At 38.3% G+C, this 22,377-nt stretch overlaps 2 protein-coding genes across 2 annotated transcripts; both read left to right on the forward strand.

Moving 5' to 3' along the window:
- Positions 1-2,223: 2,223 nt before the first annotated feature.
- Positions 2,224-4,744, forward strand: LOC100488505 (olfactory receptor 2G3-like). Its single transcript, XM_002934317.3, has 2 exons — positions 2,224-2,234; positions 3,796-4,744. Exons 1-2 carry the CDS (start codon positions 2,224-2,226, stop codon positions 4,742-4,744), a joined length of 960 nt encoding a protein of 319 aa, XP_002934363.3.
- A 14,580-nt stretch (positions 4,745-19,324) lies between these two features.
- On the forward strand, positions 19,325-20,308 carry LOC100488351 (olfactory receptor 5V1). The gene has a single exon (XM_002934316.1). The coding sequence runs from the start codon at positions 19,325-19,327 to the stop codon at positions 20,306-20,308; it is 984 nt and encodes a 327-aa protein (XP_002934362.1).
- The last annotated feature ends 2,069 nt before the right edge of the window (positions 20,309-22,377 follow it).

Raw genomic sequence — 22,377 nt, forward strand, 5'->3', positions numbered from 1 at the left:
ACTTAACCAACAGATATTTTATATTATGTTAAGTGAATCTCTTCAAACTAGAATATATACTGTATATCAGTAAATATTACCCTTTTACATCCTTTCCCTTGACCCACTATTTAGTAACATAGTAAGTTAGGTTGGAAAAAGATGTACGTCTATCACGTTCAACCATAATGCCTATATATAACTTGCCTACCTTCTGGTTGATCCAGAGGAAATCAAAAAACCCCCATCTGAAGCCTCTCTAATTTGCCGCAGAGGTGAAAAAATTCCTTCCTAACTCCAAGATGGCAATCGGACCAGTCCCTGGATCAACTTGTACTAAGAGCTATCTCCCATAACCCTGTATTCCCTCACTTGTACTGAGAGCTATCTCCCATAACCCTGTATTCCCTCACTTGTACTGAGAGCTATCTCCCATAACCCTGTATTCCCTCACTTGTACTGAGAGCTATCTCCCATAACCCTGTATTCCCTCACTTGTACTAAGAGCTATCTCCCATAACCCTGTATTCCCTCACTTGTACTGAGAGTTATCTCCCATAACCCTGTATTCCCTCACTTGTACTGAGAGCTATCTCCCATAACCCTGTATTCCCTCACTTGTACTGAGAGCTATCTCCCCTAACCCTGTATTCCCTCACTTGTACTAAGAGCTATCTCCCCTAACCCTGTATTCCCTCACTTGTACTAAGAGCTATCTCCCATAACCCTGTATTCCCTCACTTGTACTGAGAGTTATCTCCCATAACCCTGTATTCCCTCACTTGTACTGAGAGCTATCTCCCATAACCCTGTATTCCCTCACTTGTACTGAGAGCTATCTCCCCTAACCCTGTATTCCCTCACTTGTACTAAGAGCTATCTCCCCTAACCCTGTATTCCCTCACTTGTACTAAGAGCTATCTCCCATAACCCTGTATTCCCTCACTTGTACTGAGAGCTATCTCCCATAACCCTGTATTCCCTCACTTGTACTGAGAGCTATCTCCCATAACCCTGTATTCCCTCACTTGTACTGAGAGCTATCTCCCATAACCCTGAATTCCCTCACTTGTACTGAGAGCTATCTCCCATAACCCTGTATTCCCTCACTTGTACTAAGAGCTATCTCCCATAACCCTGTATTCCCTCACTTGCTAAAAAGCCCTCCAGCCCCTTCTTAAAGCTATATAATGTATCAGCCAGCACGACTGATTCGGGGAGGGAATTCCACGACTTCACAGCTCTCACAGTAAAAAATCCTTTTCGTATATTTAAACGGAACCTCCCTTCTTGGGCTGGGTGCTCCCTCAGAGATCACATGACCAGAAATAATGCAGCTCTAACTGTAACAGGAAAACAGCACTTTGAAAGACAGAAATTTGCCCATTTATTTTCTGATGTGGCCTAGCATGTTTGTGTGCCTTGGCTTGATTGTGTGCACTGTGAATCCTATGATCCCAGGAGGCGGCCCCTAATTCTTAAAATGGCAATTTTCTATTTAGGATTACCCAACAGCACATACTACTAAAAAGTATGAAATTGGGTTATTTAGATGAAGCACGGTTTTACATAGAGACCTACATTGTTTGGAAGTATAGTTTCCTTTTATAGACCCTAAAAGAACCTTATAATAACTTGTTTAACCCAACATGATATCCAACAAGCACCACAATAATGCTGGCTAAAATACAATCTACCTTCATTGAATGGGAATTTGAGGTTTCCTCAGTTCACAAAGTTTTGTCCTTACCATGTTATCAATAGAGACACTAGGCTGACCAATAATTTGCTTTCTTCTGAACTGGTGGGGAAAATGATGCACTGTGAGAGAAAAACAAGAGCGATTGCATGCCAAATTGCCCAATTGCACACTGAGTATAGGTAAGTGAATGTGCCCAAAGCTTTTTAAAATATAATTTTTAACAATTTTATATTAATTGTCCTAACAGTTTTTTACCCATCATTGACTTATTTCACCAAAATTGAAACATAATATTTCTTGGGCTGTGATTGTTTCCAGACACTACATTACATTGAAAAAGTGTAAGCAAATTAGTAAAGCAAATAAATAAGAAAAATAAACCTAAGTGCTTTAGAAATGATTGGTTCCCTGTAGATTTCTCTGAGACTTCGCTTAACATTAGTAAACATATAAAGGCACCATAGAGAGACATTTCAGTATAGACACTTGGGCTGTAAGCACATTGCTAAACACAGCAGTGCCTCACATTTTGATGTAAAAGAATGGAAGTCCGGTAGGTTTTATTTATCCTCTTAAAACCTGCACACTTCTGGCTCAGAAATGAAAGATAAGGTAGTAAATAGATTTCAACATAGTTCTTCATAGTATATGTTCCTGTTTAAATGCTATATTGGAGGGTGTTGCAATATACATTGGCAAAGTTGCTACCTCATTGTTTTAGTACTAGCAATACATGACTTGCACATGTTATGTGATTGATCAATCAGTTCCAATGCACACTGCATGACTGAGGGAAATCTTGAATAATTTTATGTGGACAATATTAAGAGAAGCCCACAATATCCTCATAGGAGCACATTAATAAATTCACCTGCACAGTTCATTTACAGTAACCATGTAGGGCCAGGCTAAAACAAATGCAGCATGGAGAGTTGCTTTCTTAAACTTTCTGTTTGAGGCTCAAGGACTCGTATATATCTGCAAGTGCAGTGAACACAATGCAATTTCAAGCACAATCAGCAAAATTAACTGGCAAAGCAACAATAGAAATGTAAAATTGGGTGTTTTATGCTCTGTATTCTATAGGGATGCACCGAACCCACTTTTTTTTATTTGGCCGAACCCCTGAACCCACCCTGATGGATTCTGTTGAATCCCGAACCGAATCCGGATCCTAATTAGCATATGTAAATTAGGATCGTAAGGGGTTAAAAATTGCTGTGTGCGGTGAAATGCCCCCTCCCGACCATTTAACCCTTTCCGAGTTCTAATTAGCATATTCTAATTTATGCTAATTAGGATTTGGATTCGGTTCGGCCAAAACCTCATTCTCAAAAAAAAGCCTGGATTCGGCCGAATTCGGGATTCGGTGCATCCCTAGTATTCTGTTGCCGAAAATATTGGAGGCAAAGGATCCAATGCAATGGCTTTTTGGTCACAAGCTGCAGATCTTTGATAAAGTGTTGAGCAAAGGTTAAGTTAAATTATTCAGTTTGGTGGATTTATTCTGTTTTATTGGTATAAATTGTGAGATTTCTGTAACCACTTCTGGAATTTGAATGTTAATATGTGCAGAATATTTTGTAGGAACACAAGCTTTAAAAGACCATCTAAGGCCTATCTATGAATCAGCACATACTATTATTTAATTTACGTAAAATAACTGAAACTAACATATTTAGCTGGTCTGCTTGGCTGATGGTCCATGGAGCAAGTTAGTTGCCCACGACAGATCCCTGCTACCACAGGCGACTAACCGCTTCAAAATGCCTTTCCACCGGCAATAACAGGAGTCACTGGTGGGAAAAGCCAATGCATTGATTCAGATTTCCAAAGTCGCACTAAGTTTCCTCCTGCAGGCCTTTGCACTGGGGACTCCTATTGTTGCAGGTGGAAAGGCACTTAGGAGCGATTTAAATTCAAGGCTAATGGCCCACAGAGTGAGTTAGTTGCTCGCAATAGATCTCTGCAACCGCAGGCAACATACTCGCTCCATGAACCATCAGCCTTAAATTTGAACACACCCACTATTTCATGGATGTCCAGATGCTGCTTGTGCACTACTGTTAAAACTTTCCTAATTATACCTTATCCCCCATTTTATTCTTTGCAAGATCCATAGATTTTACACAAAGTGCTGAGGCTGATGAAAATGACACTAGTGTTGATGGATTTATGCTTTTAGGACTAGGGGCAAGACCAGCTCTGCAAAATCTGATTTTTGTGTTATTTTTTGTTGCTTATATTGCGACTCTTTTTGGCAACTTTATGGTAATTGTCATAATCCGCCAGGATTTTCGCCTTCAAACACCTATGTACTTCTTTCTAGTTAATCTTTCTGTCCTGGAAATCTTATATACCACCACAGTTATCCCATTTACACTAAGGATGTTATTAGATAAGAACAAGAGAATATCATTTGCTGGTTGCTTTACTCAAATGTTTATCTTCATTAGTTTGGGGGGTTCTGAGTGCATTCTTCTCGGCACCATGGCCTATGACAGATACGTCGCCATATGTCACCCTTTACGGTATACCACAATTATGAAACCATCAGCCTGTTACTGTCTGGCAATGATATGTTGGAGCACTGGATTCCTGAATTCACTTGTCCACACTGTACTGACAGTCATGTTGCCTTTCTGTCATGATCGTAAAATTAAACATTATTTCTGTGAAATTCCTTCTATTTTGAAACTTTCCTGTAAGGATACCAAAGTTAACGAAATGCTGATATTTTTTATGGGAGGAAGCATGACAGTTGGTTCTCTGACACTGACCTTAGTGTCGTATGCATGTATTATTGCTGCAGTGCTGAAGATCCCAAGCATAATAGGCAGACATAAAGCATTCTCTACCTGTGCCTCCCATCTGGTGGTTGTCAGCATTTTCTTTGGCACTGTGATCTTCATCTACATACTTCCCAACTCACAGTCCTTATCTGATCAGAATCAAGTGATATCTGTAGTTTACAGTGTATTGACACCATTATTTAATCCAATTATTTATAGTTTACGAAACCATGAGTTTCAAAGGGCAGTGGTCAAAGTTTTACAAATGTAGAAATATTTCTAGATACACCTAGGTGTCATTAGTGTAACTAGCCTACTGGCCCTGGTGCAAAGTCTGAGCCCACATACAATATAGAACAAAAATTTGAAAAAATTTTCTCCCGAGATAGTTCTGAATCTACTTCCACTTTACGTGATTTCTTCTCATCTCTTGAGACATTATCACTTAAAGAATTACGTTTATGGTGGGAGATAGCCACTTTTGAAAAATACATATCTTTAGACATGATTCCCAGAGGCTTGAGAATCAAGAAATATCCAAATTCGCTTACAGATGATAATGAGTTCATGGAGCAGTGGAACAGAATTCTGTCGGATTGCTCCCTGAGACTCATGAATCTACTTATTAATAAAAAACAACAATTATACGAAAAAGTTAAGACGGATACTCTTGAACTCAAGCAAACTCACACTCATCTTGTAGATCTTTCTGACTACATAAAATTGTCAGAAAAATTAAACAAAAAAATAGAGAACTTTGAGACAAATATCATGGATAACAAAACCAATAAATTTAAACGAGATAAAAAAGACTATGATATGAATTTAATATATAACTGGTCACAACACCGCAATAAACAGACAAAATCCTTTTCCAGAAAAGATAGAAATGTTAAACATAGGTCCATTCTTAAATCTACTAAAGAAAAAAGAGTCAGTTTTTCAGGGACAGATTTAGACAGCTTAGACAGCAACAGCGAATCAGATACGGGTGCCTGCTCCTCCTCTCCTTTTTCTCCTCAGGATACTAGAGATCTCAGAACGAAGAATTCTCTCTTGAGTGAAGATATCAGACCGAAAATCTCTTCATCTACAAAAAACGACCAAGATGGCAGAATAAAATGGAAGAACAAAAAGAACTTTCGATCAAGCGAGTCAGGCGAGGAAGAATTCACTCCCAGGACACCAAAATATCCACTGAGGAACAAGGAGAGGAGAAAATTTTGAACCTCTCGTATAGGACTCTAACCCCTGAAGAAAAGACTGTATTGGAAAAAGGACTTACTTTTTGCCCAACGAAAAACTTCGACTTATTTGACACAATAACGGACATTAACCGATTTGTATGTAAGCTTTTGCTAAAAAAACACTATTATTCTGATGATCTTATAGACATAGATAGACAGAAAAGTGAGATGATTGAGAGTACATCTGTTCCCCTACAATCCCATATGTCAAACTTTAAGGATATGGTCTCTGTTCTTCATTTAGAATCACTACTTAAAGAAAATGATCCTAAGATTGGGAGAGTAGGAATCGATCCCATTCAAATAAAAGATAAATTTAAATCTAAATCCAATTATTACCCAGTGCATTTGAGAGATAATACTATAAATCTTTTTCAAAAGAATGTAGAATGTGAACTCACTTTACTGTATGATAGCTTAAACAATGAAAAGAACACATTCCCACATTCAAAAAATAATCTTTTATCTAAAGAGATAAAAGCTTTGAAGAATTTGGAGAGAGACAATACAATTGTGATAAGGAGAGCTGATAAAGGAGGCCTCATAGTCATCCTTAATAAAGATGATTATTGAAGCCTATAGACAACTTTCTGATAAGGATTCCTATAGCACTTTAGAAAAAAATCCTTTAAATGATTATGAAATTGAACTAGATGTCCTCCTTTCAGAAGCTCTCCACTATAAAATCATAGATGAAAAGTTATTCTCCTTCTTGAAACCAGACAGACCTCAAGTGGCAATCTTTCACTACTTACCAAAAACACATAAAAAGGAGAGACCGCCACCGGGTAGGCCTATCATAGCAGGTATAGGCTCCCTGGGTGAAAATCTATGTGAATATATTGACTCATATTTACAACCTTTAGTCTTAAGACTACCAAGCTATCTAAAAGATAGTAGTCATCTAATACATACCTTAAAAGATTTCAAATGGGAACAAGGCATCTATAAATGGGCCTCCATAGATGTGGTATCATTATACTCATGTATTCCTCACTCCCTGGGATTAGAGGCTGTTAAATATCAACTCACTCATTACAGTACTTTTGATGAAAACTTAATAATCTTCATTCTAAAAGCTATTACATTTTTGTTGACACACAATTTTTTCCTATTTAATAAGAAATATTATTTACAGAACCAAGGCACGGCAATGGGAGCCAAATTTGCTCCCTCATACGCGAACCTTTTTTTAGGTTGGTGGGAGGACACACACATTTATAATAACAACATGTATCACGAATACATCCAATTTTATGGACGTTTCATAGATGATATTGTTATTATATGGTCAGGCACTATCGGTCACTTTGAGAACTTTCTCACCTTTATTAACACAAAGACATATAACTTGAAATTCACTTCAGAATTTAATGAAGATTTTTTGAATTATTTAGATATAAACCTATCTGTGGATAAAAAACACATCACTACCACTATTTTTCGAAAACAGTGTTCAGCTAACACTATTTTGAATGCAAAATCTAATCACCCTAAACACTTAATTAGGAATATTCCATATAGCCAATTTTTAAGATTAAAAAGAATTTGCTCGGATGAAGAAGATTTTGTAGCAAAATCAAAAGATCTGTTTAGAAGATTGAGAGAAAGAGGATATACCCCTACTATTCTCAATACAGCATATAAAAGAGCAGCCTCTAAAAACAGAAACCATCTCTTTAATAGATATAAATTTACTGATAGTAGTAATAAACCTTCAGTAAATTTTACACAATCTACTTCAATTAAACCTAAAGACACTTTCACTACTCTGTCATGTATACTTACATATAGTCCACAATACAATATGATTAAAAATATTGTGGACAAGAATCTAGCCATATTAAAGACAGACCCGATTCTTAGGTCTATTTTGAACGATGGCATAAAATTTATCTCTAGGCGAAATGAAACAATAGGAAATAGACTGTCACCTAGCATGATTCAAGATAACGTACCAGAAAAAACGTGGCTATCCACAAAAGGATGCTTTACCTGTGGGGCAAAAAGATGTATTACTTGCAAATTTGTGACTAAAACAGATACATTTGTTTCAACAACTACAAAAAAGACTTATGTAATCAAACACTTTATAAATTGCAACACAAGAAATGTACCTTCTCACTTGCAAAAACCGCGGGAAACAATACGTAGGACAGACGAGTAGAAGATTTAAAGAAAGAATCCGTGAACATGTTTTGAACATTACGGATATTAAATCTCACACACCAGTAGCAAGACACTTCCACGAGTGCTCTAATAGATCCTTACAATATTTTTCTGCTATAGGTATTGATAGGGTCCTCCCAAACCCCAGAGGAGGTAATATTGTTAATACACTTATAAAAAAAGAAACAAAGTGGATTTTCTTTCTCAACACTAGACAGCCGCAAGGCTTGAACTTTGATTATGATGTATCTTGTTATGTTTGAATGTATTCTACACATATAACTTTATTTGGTGTTACATATTGTATATAGTAAACAATATAGGAAACTCTAAAATTAGTATGATTCCTATATTGTTTAAATGAACCTCTTTATAAGTATACCTTTTTGTCTAAAAGACATTTATATAAAATTATATAAAAATTATATAAAATAAAAAAATATACAGACATTTTTTGAGATAATTCACCCTATTATATACTTTAGGGTACATACTGCTACTAACACATGTTTTTTCTTTAAATGTTTGCCATGTGTTTTTACTTAATTAATTTTGTGTTGTGATTGGCTAATCACATCTAAATGATCATTGGCCTCTCATGCTTTAAATACTTTTTGTGAGCAATTGTTCATTCAGCCTATGATTAAGTACCGCAAGGTACGAAACGCGTAAGGCCTGCTGTTACATGTGTTAGCTTTAAATAAATATACTTTGATTTTACTATATTTTTTGTGAACTTCTGCAAAAAATTTTTATACCTAAAATCCCGGAGTGCCTGCCTATTGATGTTTTCGGTGTATCCATGATGGCTCCCTCTGGCTGAAGGTCTGGGGCATGAGCACCTGGGCCCAACTACACTATGGGTGAGATTTGATTTATACCCCCTTTCTTATGAGCATATGTATCCCCTTTTTTTCGTTTCATACAATATAGAACAGCCTACCTTTTTCATAAAAAAATGACTATTATATCATGTGACATTCATAACAGAATGTACAGTAAGGGTTTATTTGCAAAGGGAGAAGGTAAAGGTCTCACTTCTGCTGGCTATGTATCTGGCCTAATGCAGTCCTACAGCCTACTGTATATTTTTTTGTTTTTATATGACAATGTTGATCGTACAACAAGTCATAGTTACTCTGCAACTGAAGGAATAGGTTTAACTCCTAGGGGGAGCTTTATTAAGACACAAACGCTCCAAGCGAATTTTCGACATTTTTTTTCCGCTTGCACGACTTTTTTGCACGCCCACACGACTTTTTTGTACGCCCACACGACTTTTTCGTACACATGCGTGAAAAATTCGGAAAGGTTCTGCCGCTGTTTACAATCGTTGGGTATGAAAATTTAGTGACTTTCGGAGTGCCAATACAATATTATTGTGACTAATACAATTTTTTCGTAAGCATTTTCGTGATATTTGCGATCTTCAGAAATTATTGTATCCAGATTCCATACCTGTACAAAAATAAGTCATCAGTTGTTTTTTTACTTTGTAATATGGGGTTACTCTCTCATTGCAACCCGCTTTCTGTATCTATATCTGCCATGTGCATAACATCCACTTTTGTTCAAAGAAGATTATCCAACATATATTCTCAGCACTTATTTACTAAATTATATCCCATTATTTGGTTGTATTCTTTTGCTCTGTTATAGCTCTGCGTGTGCTTGCATGCCCCCTATATAAACAAATAAATACATAGTTACATAGTTACATAGGGTTGAAAAAAGACCAGTGTCCATCAAGTTCAACCCATCCAAGTAAACCCAGCACACCCAACCCACACCTACCAATCTATACACTCACATACATAAACTATAAATACAACCACTAGTACTAACTGTAGATATTAGTATCACAATAGCCTTTGATATTCTGATTGATCAAGAACTCATCCAGGCCCCTCTTAAAGGCATTAACAGAATCTGCCATTACCACATCACTAGGAAGGGCATTCCATAACCTCACTGCCCTCACCGTGAAAAACCACCTACGCTGCTTCAAATGGAAGCTCCTTTCCTCTAATCTAAAGGGGTGACCTCTGGTGCGTTGATTGTTTTTATGGGAAAAAAGAACATCCCCCAACTGCCTATAATCCCCTCTAATGTACTTGTACAGAGTAATCATGTCCCCTTGCAAGTGCCTCTTTTCCAGAGAAAACAACCTCAACCTCGACAGTCTCACCTCATAGTTTAAATCTTCCATCCCCTTAACCAGTTTAGTTGCACGTCTCTGCACTCTCTCCAGCTCATTAATATCCTTCTTAAGGACTGGAGCCCAAAACTGCACTGCATACTCAAGGTGAGGCCTTACCAGGGACCTATAAAGGGGCAAAATTATGTTCTCATCCCTTGAGTCAATGCCCTTTTTTATACAAGACAGCACTTTATTTGCTGTAGTAGCCACAGAATGACACTGCCTGGAATTAGACAACTTGTTATCAACAAAAACCCCTAGATCCTCTCCATTAAGGAAACCCCCAACACACTACCATTCAGTAGATAGTTCCCGTTTATATTATTTCTACCAAAATGCATAACTTTGCACTTATCAACATTGAACCTCACTTTCCAGTTTGCTGCCCAGTTTTCCAATTTTGTCAAATCGCTCTGCAAAGCGGCAGCATCCTGCATGGAACTTATAGTTTTGCACAATTTTGTGTCATCAGCAAAAATAGAAACAGTACTCTCTATGCCCACCTCCAGGTCATTAATAAACAAGTTAAAAAGCAAAGGACCAAGGACTGACCCCTGCGGTACTCCACTAACCACACTGGTCCAATTAGAAAATGTTCCCTTTACCACCACTCTTTGTACTCTATCCTTCAGCCAGTTCTCTATCCAATTACAAATATTATGTTCTAGGCCAATATTCCTCAATTTGATCATTAACCTTCTGTGAGGTACTGTATCAAACGCTTTAGCAAAGTCCATGTAGATGACATCAACTGCCATTCCAGCATCGAGGTTCCTACTCACCTCCTCATAAAAGGCGACTAAATTAGTCTGGCAAGATCTGTTATGCATAAAACCATGCTGGCACAAACTAATAGTATTGTGAACTGCAATGTATTCAAGTACCCTATCCCTTATTACCCCTTCCAAAATTTTTCCTACTACTGATGTCAGACTAACAGGCCTATAGTTTTCAGGCTGAGAACGGGATCCCTTTTTAAATAACGGCACCACATTAGCAATCCGCCAGTCTCTCGGCACCATGCCAGACCTCAATGAATCCTGAAAAATTAAGTGAATTTTAGTTTGCCCAGGGAAACTATACATCATTTTTTCAGGACAATCTGGGCTTTCTAATATTTTCTATATTTCTGTGTAATTCCACTTCTGTAACAAGATTTAAGGGTCTAAATACCTTCTTCTCTTGCCCTTACTCATTACTGGTCAGCAGCAATCCGGCCCCACACCAACATGCCCGGTGAATAGAGGTCCAACAGGACTAGGGCCCACTGGGTTTTTATTCAGTGCCCTGTTGGGGTCAGTCCAACCCTGTACCCCAATATCCCAGTTTGGGTGCCAGTGTGCATGTGCCACCAAGATGGCTGCTGGGAACAGGTGGGGGCCAATGCTGTCAAGCAGCTCTGTAGTTCTGGACATGCTATGGGGGCACAGATAAGTTGGGGCAAATGTCAGTGAAGTGATTAAAGAGGGGGCACTGCTGGTTAAACTAAAAATTTGACTGGGAGGCTTTACTTTTCCTTTTAATAAAAATGTTTACAATATATTCACACAAAATGTTATTATTGCCTCATTGATTAAGCTAAAACTGGCATAATCATGCAAATGTCAGGTAAAAACTTTTTATATATAAGATATAAATTAAACTTTTTTTAATCAGTGTTTTACTTGTTTATACAATGTTAATGAGGCTTTTTGCACCTATTGTTCTAGGGTGAGACAGAAACTTATCCCATAACAATAGGCTGCTAATCCCCATTAATATGTTAATGATCCCCCAAACAGGCCCCTACCTTAGGTGTGAAATGGAGACTGGGGGAAACAAAACAAAACAGAAGAGCTTAGAATTTGTTCCACTGAGCTTTACTCCATTTTGAAAATGTCGGGGAAAAATGTCGGGAAAAAATGTCGTTAAAACGTTGTATAAATGTCGTTTAAACGCCAAATTCACAAAAGTGTCTGTAAACTGTCTTTCTTTCACCAAAAACAGAAAAGTGTTGGTTGAGTCAGAATTTAGGCGGATTCCTGTTTGTGAATCTGGAGAAAGTGTTTTCCACCACTTTTTCCACCACTTTTACTCCAAAAAAGGGCTACTTTTGTGAATTCCCCCCATAGTGTAAATCTTCCATCCCCTTTATCAGTTTAGTTGCACGTCTCTGCACTTTCTCCAGCTCATTAATATCCTTTTTGAGGACTGGAGCCCAAAACTGCACTGCATACTCAAGGTGAGGCCTTACCAGGGACCTATGAAGAGGCAAAATTATGTTTTAATCCCTTGAGTAATTGCCCTTTTTTATACAAGACAGCACTTTATTTGCTTTAGTAGCCAGAGAATGACACTGCCTGGAATCAGACAACTTCTCAGAAATCCTCAGATCCTTCTCAATTAAGGATACCCCCAACACATTACCATTTAGTGTATAACTTGCGTTTATATTATTTCTACCAAAGTGCATAACTTTCCATTTGTCAACATTGAACCTTTTTCCATTTTGCTGCCCAGTTTTCTAATGTTATCAAACCGCTCTGCAAAGCGGCAGCATCCTGCATGGAACTTATAGTTTTGCACAATTTAGTGTTGTCAGCAAAAATAGAAACAGTACTGTCTATGGCCACCTCCAGGTCATTAATAAACAAGTTAAAAAGCAAAGGACCAAAGTGAAGAGGTTTGGCAGTGATGGACGAAATGTTTCGGCAGGCATGGATTTGCAGCGAATTTCCGCGTTTCACCATTGGCGGATTGTTTCGCGAAATGGATAAAAAATTTTGCCGCAGAAAAATTTGCTGCACGTCCAAAAATTGTCACCGGCGTCAAAAAAGAATAGCCACGCGATGAAATAATAGCCGCAGGACCCACTCCACTAACAACCTGTTACAGACATCAGTTGTGCTTCAGTTGTAATTATACTATATAACCACACAAATTCTATATATCTTAAGTCTACAGTTATAATACATTATTATTATTATGTAAAAAATAATGTTTTCAAGTGGTCACAAAGTGGTTATTTAAGAATATTTTATTTTTCAAAGTTATGCAAAGTTATGTGAAGACCTTTATAGTGCCATGTTGCACACATTATATTCTGTATTTTCTTTGAGAATAGGTCCATTTATTTCATTTCTCAGTATCCACGCCACAGGTGGAGTCCTCTTCAGTTTAACCAGTCACTGGGGGTCATGTATCAACACTGGGCAAATTTGCCCATGGGCAGTAATCTTTGGCAACCAATCAAATTGTTAAATTCAATGATCTACATGCAGCTGGAGGAAAAAAAGGCAATCACTAGTTGTTGCTATGAGTTACTGCTCATGGGCAAATTTGCCCAGTGTTAATAAATGAGCCCCACTATCTTTAGTCACGTGCAACCATACTACAACAAAAGTCTGTTTATGGCTCCTGCCAGTAGTTTGAGTAACTAGAAAGGGAAGTTTGAGAACAAACTTCATGTTGGTTTGAAAAACGTGAAGTCACTGAATGAAATCTGATCTGATTTTGATTCCACCCACTTTTTCTAACCTTGGACCACAGTTATATCGTTAAAACCACTGTGCAAAGTTTGGGGATCCTGTTTTTAATAGTGTCTGAATAGCAGCAATTTAAATTTCCCCACAGAAAGTCAACGAGTGACAACTGATTGGCGGTTGGTGGCTCCGCCCCCTTTTTCTAACCTGGTACTGCAGTTACCCAGTGACTAACTCTGCAAAGTTTAGGGACCCTAGGATTAATAGTTAAAGAACAGCATGTTACACTTCACCATTAAAAGTAAATAGGAGAAATGTGATTGGCTGTTGGTGGCTCTGCCCACTTTTTCTAACTTTGAACAGCAAATACCCAGTGACTAACTTTGGAATGTTTAACAGCACTGGAAGTAACACCTCAATAATGGCATCAGTTTAAATATAAACCAATGAAATTGCCCATTTTTTCTAACCTAGAACTGCAGTTACCTGGTGCCTAACTCTGCAAAGTTTGGGGACCCCGGTGTTATTACTGTGAGACTGGCAGCAGGTTGGATTTCCGCCAAGTCAAAAATCTCATTAGTTGTTCACAGCTCCGCTCACTTTTGTACATCCAACAATCATCATATTTCCATTCAGGCTGACCCCATGACTATGTGATTCAAGTTTGGGGAGTGTAGCCTCAAAGCTGTAAGTGTGGCAGGTGTTTCAATTTCTCCATTAAACTCAACGGGTGAAAGTTGATTGGCTGTTGTTGGTCCCTCCCACTTTGGGTCATCCAACAAATGCCGCTGTTTCATTAGTGGTGACCCCATGATTATGTTATTCAAGTTTGGGGGGTGTAGCTTCAAAGTGAAAATTGGGGTATTCAACGGCGCAACAAAAAAATGGGGGGCGGGATTGCTTAGAAAAGCACACGCAACCTGCTCTGCTATAGGGCGAAGAATGTGGAGAGTTTGGGTGTTGTACCCCTAAAACTGTAGGGGGAGTAGTGTTTAGAATATGGGGGGCGCTAAGAAGAAGAAGGAGAAAAAGAACTAGAAAGGGAAGTTTGAGAACAAACTTCATGTACCACTGTACAAAGTTTGGGGACCCTGGTTTTAATATTGTCTGAATGGCAGCAATTTAAATTTCTCCACTGAAAGTCAAAAAGTTACATCTGATTGGTGGTTGGTGGCTCCACCCCCTTTTTCTAACCTGGAACTGCAGTTACCCAGTGACTAAATCTGCAAAATGTAGGGACCCAAGGATTAATAGTTAAAGTACGGCAGCACTTTTTCTAACTTTGAACGGCAAATAGTGACTAACTTTGGAAAGTTTAACAGTCCTGGAATTAATACTAAAAATAATGGCATGAGTTTAAATATAAACCAATGAAATTTAATGGGTGGAAATGGATTGGCTGTTATGGCTCCACCCACTTTTTCTAACCCTGAATACGTAGTCAGCCAGTGACTGACTGTCAAAAGTTTGGGAACCCTGGCGTAAATAGTGTGAGAAAGGCAGCATTTTAAATTTAAACCAAAAAAATTCAATAGGTGAAATATGATTGGCTGTTGGTGGCTCCACCCACTTTTAAAACTAAAAATGCTGTCCCCTAGTGACTCTTGTGTTAATACTGTGAGAATGGCAGCAGGTTGAATTTCCCCACTGAAAATCAATACTTAAAATCTGATTGGCTGTTGGTGGCTCCACCCACTTTTTCTAACTCTGAACCACAGTTACCTGGTGACTAACTCTGGCAGCAGTTTAAATTTAAACGTATGAAGTCTATAGGTGAAATCTGATTGGCTGTTGTTGGCTCCGCCAACTTTTCTAAACTTGGAATGTAGTCACCCAGTGACAAACTGTGCAAAGTTTGGGGACCCTGACATTAAACATGTGAGAATGGCAGCAGTTAAAATTTCCCCACTGAAAACAATGAAAGAAATGTGATTGGCTTTAAGCTTCCCCGCCCACTTTTTCTAACCTTGAGTACAACTGTGGGAACCCTGGCATCAAACCAATAAAACTCAATAGGTGAAATCTGATTGGCTCTTCGTGGCCACATTTTCAAAACGAAAACTGCAGCCCCTACTGACCAACTGTGAAAAGTTTGGGGACCCTCTTGTAAATACTGTGAGAATGGCAGCAGGTTGAATTTCCCCATTGAAAGTCAATAGGTAAAATCTGATTGGCTGTTGGTGGCTCTGCCCACTTTTTAAAAAACTTGAATACGTAGACACCAAGTGACTGACTGTACAAAGTTTGGGAACCCTGGCATCAAACCAATAAAATGTAATAGGTGAAATCTGATTGGCTATTGGTGGCTCAGTCAACTTTTTCAAAACTAAAGCTGCAGTCCCCTAGTGACCAACTATGAAAAGTTTGGGGACCCTGGTGTTAATACTGTGAGAATGGCAGCAGGTTGATTTTTCCCATTGAAAGTCAATATGTAAAATCTGATTGGCTGTTGTTGGCCCCTCCTACTTTGGGTCATCCAACAAATGTAGCTGTTTCAGGGTGACCCCATGATTATGTTTTTCAAGTTTGGGGGGTGTAGCTTCAAAGCTGTAAGAGCGGCAGCAGTTTGAAAACCTTCCCTGTCAAAGTCAATGGGAAAATTGGGGGGTTCAGAGTGGCGCCAAAAAAGACGGGGGGCGGGATCGCTTAGAAAAGCGCAAGCAACCTGCTCCGCTATAGGGCGAAGAAGTTTAGAAAATGGGGGACACTAAGAATAAAAAGAAGAAGAAGCGGAAGAATAAGCTGAAGTTGAAGAACAGTATGTTGGGGTTTTTCAACTCAACATAATAAAGTGATAAATTTGTACAGGTATAGGACTTGGTTATCCAGAATACTGGGGACCTGGGGTTTTAAGGGATAAGGGATCTTTCTGTAATTTAGATCACCATACCTTAGGACTACTAAAAAAATATTTAAATATTAAATAAACTCAGTAGGATTTTATATATTAATATTGGTATGCACAGCTAATGGCCAAGCATTGGCCTGTTTATATTTGTACACATATAATAGCATTGGTTAATTGCATAATGGTTTGAAGATGGGGATTGGGCACTTTTTTCCACTTGTTAGATTGCAATGGTATTTAGATGTGATGTGGTAAACTATTGTTTTTATCCTTGAGAAAGGTCCTAATGAGGACCGAAACGTCGCTTTTAAACAATATGTTTTCAATACATTTTTGATAAAATTTGAAGGGTGTGCCTGCCACGGATTCTTTTTTCGTTTATATATATGTAGGGATCTCCAAAATTGGGCCCCTAGGATGGGTTCTCCTTTGACAGGCACTAGAGGGTGGCCTTAGGGAATTGGACACCTAAGGGTGGTCCTAGTTGTTTTTGTGTTAAGAAAGGGAGTATCCCTGCAGTTCAGGGTTATGGCCACAGGGTGGTGCACACAGTATATAAGGCTGTGCAGCCTTGTGCAGCCAGGTCTTCCTGCCTGGGACCCTCTGGCAAGAGGCCAGCTACAGGCCAGAGACCGCTCTAGGAGTGGTAGATAGGCTATTTAGCTGGGCAGCTTGGCCCCTACAGGAGATTTAATGAGATTAAGATCTCCCAGCACTGATTGCTGGAGTCAGGGAACCAAGTGGTAGTAATAGGTGATTTGCCTAATCCAGGGGATAGCCGGGTGATATTCCGGGGTGAGGTCTCAAGGGGGTGTCCGCTTGGCGGGAGTACCGGGAAGTGCCCTAGAGAGGGGCTTCTGGCGTGAAGTACCGGAGGGAATCCCAAAAGAGGGTCATCTGGCTGGAGTATTGACGGTATCCCAGGAGAGAGGGTCCCCTAAGGAAAAGAGTGTTCCCTGACGTGTTCTGTAACTCCTGCAAAGTCTATCTGTCATCCATTCTGCAAATAAAGACATCACTTAGTTCATCATACTATCTGAGTGCATTGTCTTACTATCTGGAGGATCCACACTGCCGGGTAAGCAACTACCCCAGGGAGGGGGCAAGGTGCCAGGAGTGCTGGGAGTCCCCAAAGCAGAAGTACAATATCAAGTTCTCAGGAGGGGAGTTATAGTTCAAGCTTTCCCTATCCTGGGTGGAGGCACGCCAAATAGTACAGCAACATCTGTTCCCCATAGTAAGCGGGGCTCAGGATCCCTGTAAGCGCCACAAGATCTCAGCAGGTAGCAGCACATTCTCTAAAGTGGGCTACATATATATATATATATATAAAATTAGATGTGTAATAAATATGGAAACTAATTGGTCCCTTAAGAGTGATCAAAAATGAAATCCTCATTACAGCTTATATATATAATGAGCGCAGAAGTCAAAGCACATTTACAGACACAATTTTTAACAAAAGCACAGACAACATACTCTCAAGGCTTTCAGAAGTATAGAATGTACTGCAACTACTGCTGGTCTCTTTAAACAATTATGAGTGGAAGATGGGTAAGAAGTTTTCTTTTTTAAAATGTTATTAAAGCGGATGGTATACACACACTGTGGATTTACTATTTTACATTTCCATTCTCCCTCTATTTTAAATGGTTTTCCTTTTTTTGAAAGAAAGTCATCTTCAACTTTTACACATTTTCATTTTGGTTTTTTTCCTAATATTTAAGGGTTTGTTAAAGGCATCCCAACAGTCTATTATATCTAAAGATCTGATAGAAAATATTATAAGATGTTGCTATCCTTCTCAGACTCTCACTTATAATAAATATCTGTTTGGGACAATACAAAAAATCAACAACTTTTTTTGGAGTCAAACAAAATTAGACAAATCTCTTAAAAGATTATACTAGTATGTTTGAAAAGCACTAAAACAAGAAAACACACTGTCTAACGTACTAACACATTGTCTAACGTACTAACACATTGTCTAACGTACTAACACATTGTCTAACGTACTAACACATTGTCTAACGTACTAACACACTGTCTAACATACTAACACATTGTCTAACGTACTAACACATTGTCTATCTAACACAGGGGTCCCCAATCTTTTTTACCAGTGAGCAACACTCAAATGTAAAAAGAGTTGGAGAGCAACACAAGCATGAAAAATATTCATAAGGGTGCCAAATAAGGGCTATGATTGGCTATCTGGTAGCTCCTATATGGATTGGCAGTCTAACTGAGGCTCAGTTTAGCAGTACACCTGGTTTTTATGCAACCAAAACTTGCCTCCGAGCTAAGAATTTAAACATGAGCACCTGCTTTGAGGCCACTGGGAGCAACATCCAAGGGGTTGAGGAGCAACATGTTGTTCACGAACCTCTGGTTGGGTATCACTGATCTAACATATAAAAAGAAATACTGTTCACAAGTGTCCTAAAAGAGAAAATGCTTAGGCCTTTTCTTGGGCTCCCTAAATCTTTTTGATTTCCCTCCTATGAATGTGGTCAACTAAGTTTTTATGAGCTGCTAGTAATAAAATATAAGATGTAGGTTTTAGACAAATAACACAAAATAGTGAGAAAAATAGGCTGTGGTATTCTATTTGAAAACAAAAATATGAAAGGTTTGATGAAGGTAAAATCTCCCTTGAGCACCTGTCCCATTATGGACTGTCTCATTGTGTCACCGGCCATTGCAGCTGTTAAGTCATGAGCATGATGTCCGTCATGGGAAAGAGGGGATGAAACTACACTCCTAATGTAAGAGGCCAGGGATTCAGAGGGCCATAGCTTTAGTTGTATAGGGCTTCCATACATGGAAAGGGAAAATGTTGTTTTTCTTAGTTAAGTTTAATATTAATATTCTGAGTATGACTGTCTTAACAAGATTCTTTATTTTTCAATAAAATAAAGATTTTATGCCGGGAAAAAACCAGAAAGAAAATATCACTCTCGGTGATGGATTTATTCTTTTAGGACTAGTGACAGAGCCGTTTTTGCAGAAGTTTCTTTTCGTACTGTTTGGAACCACTTACATAATAACAATCGCTGGCAATGTTGTGATTATTATCGTGACCCGTTTGGACATTCGTCTTAAATCACCCATGTATTTCTTTCTGGTAAACCTAGCACTGATAGAAATGTTGTATACTACATCTATTATTCCAAATACTCTAAAGAATTTGATTGATGAAGAAAAATACATCTCATACGCTGGCTGTTTTATTCAGATGTTTACTTACATTGCCATGGGTGGTTCTGAGTGCACTCTGCTTAGCACAATGGCATATGACAGATATGTAGCAATATGCCACCCTCTGCTATATACCACTATCATGAGCCAATCCTTATGCTTTTATATGACACTGGCCTGCTGGACAATTGGATTTCTGAACTCTTTAATACACACTGTGCTCACATCCATGTTGCCTTTTTGTCACCAACGCCTTCTTAACCACTACTTTTGTGAAGTTCCTCCCCTTCTAAAGATTTCATGCAAGGATACTTACATAAATGAACTGGTTGTGTTCTTTATTGGTGGATTTGTGATTGTGGGATCTCTAGCACTGACTCTGATTTCCTACATATTTGTTATTGCTGAAGTCCTTAAGATTCCTGGTCTGTCGGGTAAATGGAAAACATTCTCTACTTGCAGTTCACATTTAACAGTTGTGAGCATTTTCTTCGGAACTGTGATTTTCACTTACTTGCGCCCCACTACACACTCATCCATTGATCATGACCACGTGATATCATTGGTGTATGGAGTAGTGACACCTCTGATTAATCCCATTATATATACTTTTCGGAATAAAGAATTCCAAAGAGCATTTCGCATGATACTGCAAACCAGACATTGTTTGTTTGACCATATCAAACCAAACAGTAAAACTGAGATTTAATATTAAGAGGACATACAGTTTTTATCAATAAAAAATAGTTTTTCAGTGTTCAATATATCAATTAAGATGTCAAAAAGGCTAAGGCCATTGTCCCATATTAAAAAAAAAAAGGCAAAAAACGAACTTGTACAGCCTATATAAACTCTGGGCCTTCTACCTCAAAGCATCTAATGAGCCAGTGGGTGAATATCCTCTACTGTGTTATGTACTTCCCTAGCCTTTAAGTACCCACCTCTCTCTAGATAAACAGAAAACATACCTTGTTTATACTGTTGTCCTGATCTCATTTTTTTCTATCTCCAGTATTCAACGGCTTCCTTGCTATATACTCTTAGATGTCCTCTTGCTTTGTTGCTTTGTAAAACTCAACTTAGACATATAGAACTGGTCATATTTTCCCAATACACAGATTTATGACACTCCCACACTGTCAGTCACTTTAAACAACACTTTCCAGCACACAGGTTTGCTACTATGCACTCCACATTTCTTCCATCCAATCTCCTACAATATATTCACTACTACATCTGAAACCTTATTATTTTTACAGAGTGTACATCAGTCCTTGCCGTAATGGAGATTACAGTCTACATTAACACACACAATGGTCAATTTTATTTGGAGCCAATTAACCTGCCAGGAAACCAGTGCACACAAAGGGAACCCAAGCAAGCAGAGAGAGAACATACAAACTCCTTACAGACAGTGTCCTGGGTGGAATTGAACCAATGACCACAATGCTTCTAGGCAGCAGCACTAACCATTGCACATTCACTTTACTATAGCTTTTTGATCTAATGTCTAAATGCCCATCAAATTAGTATATTTGAAACTAATTTACTTTTGTATTTAACAAAAGAAAGTAACACTTTCTTCCCTAGATTTTATCATTTCCAAATAATTATAGGACAAAGTTCAAATATTAGTTTTTCAGACATTTTTTTCCTTCTGGGCATAGCAACAGAATCATTATTGCAGATAGCATTTTTTGTTATTTACATCAGCACCATTCTGGGTAATTTTATTATCACAGGTATGGGATTTATTATTCAGATTGCTCAAGACCTGGGGTTCTCCAGATAAGGGGGTCTTTCTTTAATTTGGATCTCCACACCTTAAGTGTACTAAAAATCATTTAAACATTAAATAAACCAGTAGGACTGTTTTGCCACGAATAAGGATTAATTATATCTTAATTGGGATCAAATACACGGTACTGTTTTATTATTACAAAGAAAAAAATATGTTTTGCAATTCTAAATTTTTTTTTTTAAATGGAGTCTATGGGAGATTACTTTTCCATATTTTAGAGCTTTCTGGATAACGGGTTTCTGGATAATGAATCCCATACCTTTATTATAAAAATCACTTGACAGTAATCCTCACAAACCCATATATCTTTTATATAGTCCATCTCTCTGTCTCACAAGAACTTGCTTCAGGAAGACTAAAGCATCTTTTTCTTTGTCTGTTTTATTCAAATATTTTTCTTTGTGGCACCTGGAAGCTCTGAAAGTACCTTTTTTCTGTAATGGTTTACAATAGCTAAAGTAACATAATTCCATAATACACTGTTATAAATGCAACATTACCATCCTGCACAGACCACATCATAAATTTTTGCCTCTGTGACATCCCTTATTTATTCTGCAAAGAAACTTAGTTTGATGAGTTGGTAGCTTGTTCTGGTTGGTAGTTATATTACATTGGACATCCTTATTTTAACCCCTGCTTCCTATTCCTGCATAAGAGTTGCCCTTAAGTATTAGTAGCATAGATGGGAGACAAAACACGTCTCATCTCTTAATGGTAATTCTTGTGACTGTATTTAATTCCTTTACACACTTAAGAATTTTCTACTGAAGAAGACAAAATAAATGCGGCCATTTTGCCTTTCTTCCATGAGTGATCTGTCTTACTGCTTTAACCTTTTAACCTAGCTTTTTTTCAATCATATGTCCATTCAGTACAGCATTTGTGGGGCTCCTGTCGCCTGAGGCAGCAGTCCCAATGCTGTCCCCCCTCACTCGCTGCGTGCTAATAAGTTTAGTGTCAGAGTGGTTTGAGGG

This window comes from Xenopus tropicalis, chromosome 1 (assembly GCF_000004195.4).
Source record: "Xenopus tropicalis strain Nigerian chromosome 1, UCB_Xtro_10.0, whole genome shotgun sequence".
NCBI lineage: Eukaryota > Metazoa > Chordata > Amphibia > Anura > Pipidae > Xenopus > Xenopus tropicalis.

What these genes read in the sequence shown, in the direction of transcription:
- LOC100488351 (XM_002934316.1), top strand. Translation starts at nt 19,325, where the DNA reads ATGCCGGGAAAAAACCAGAAAGAAAATATCACTCTCGGTGATGGATTT.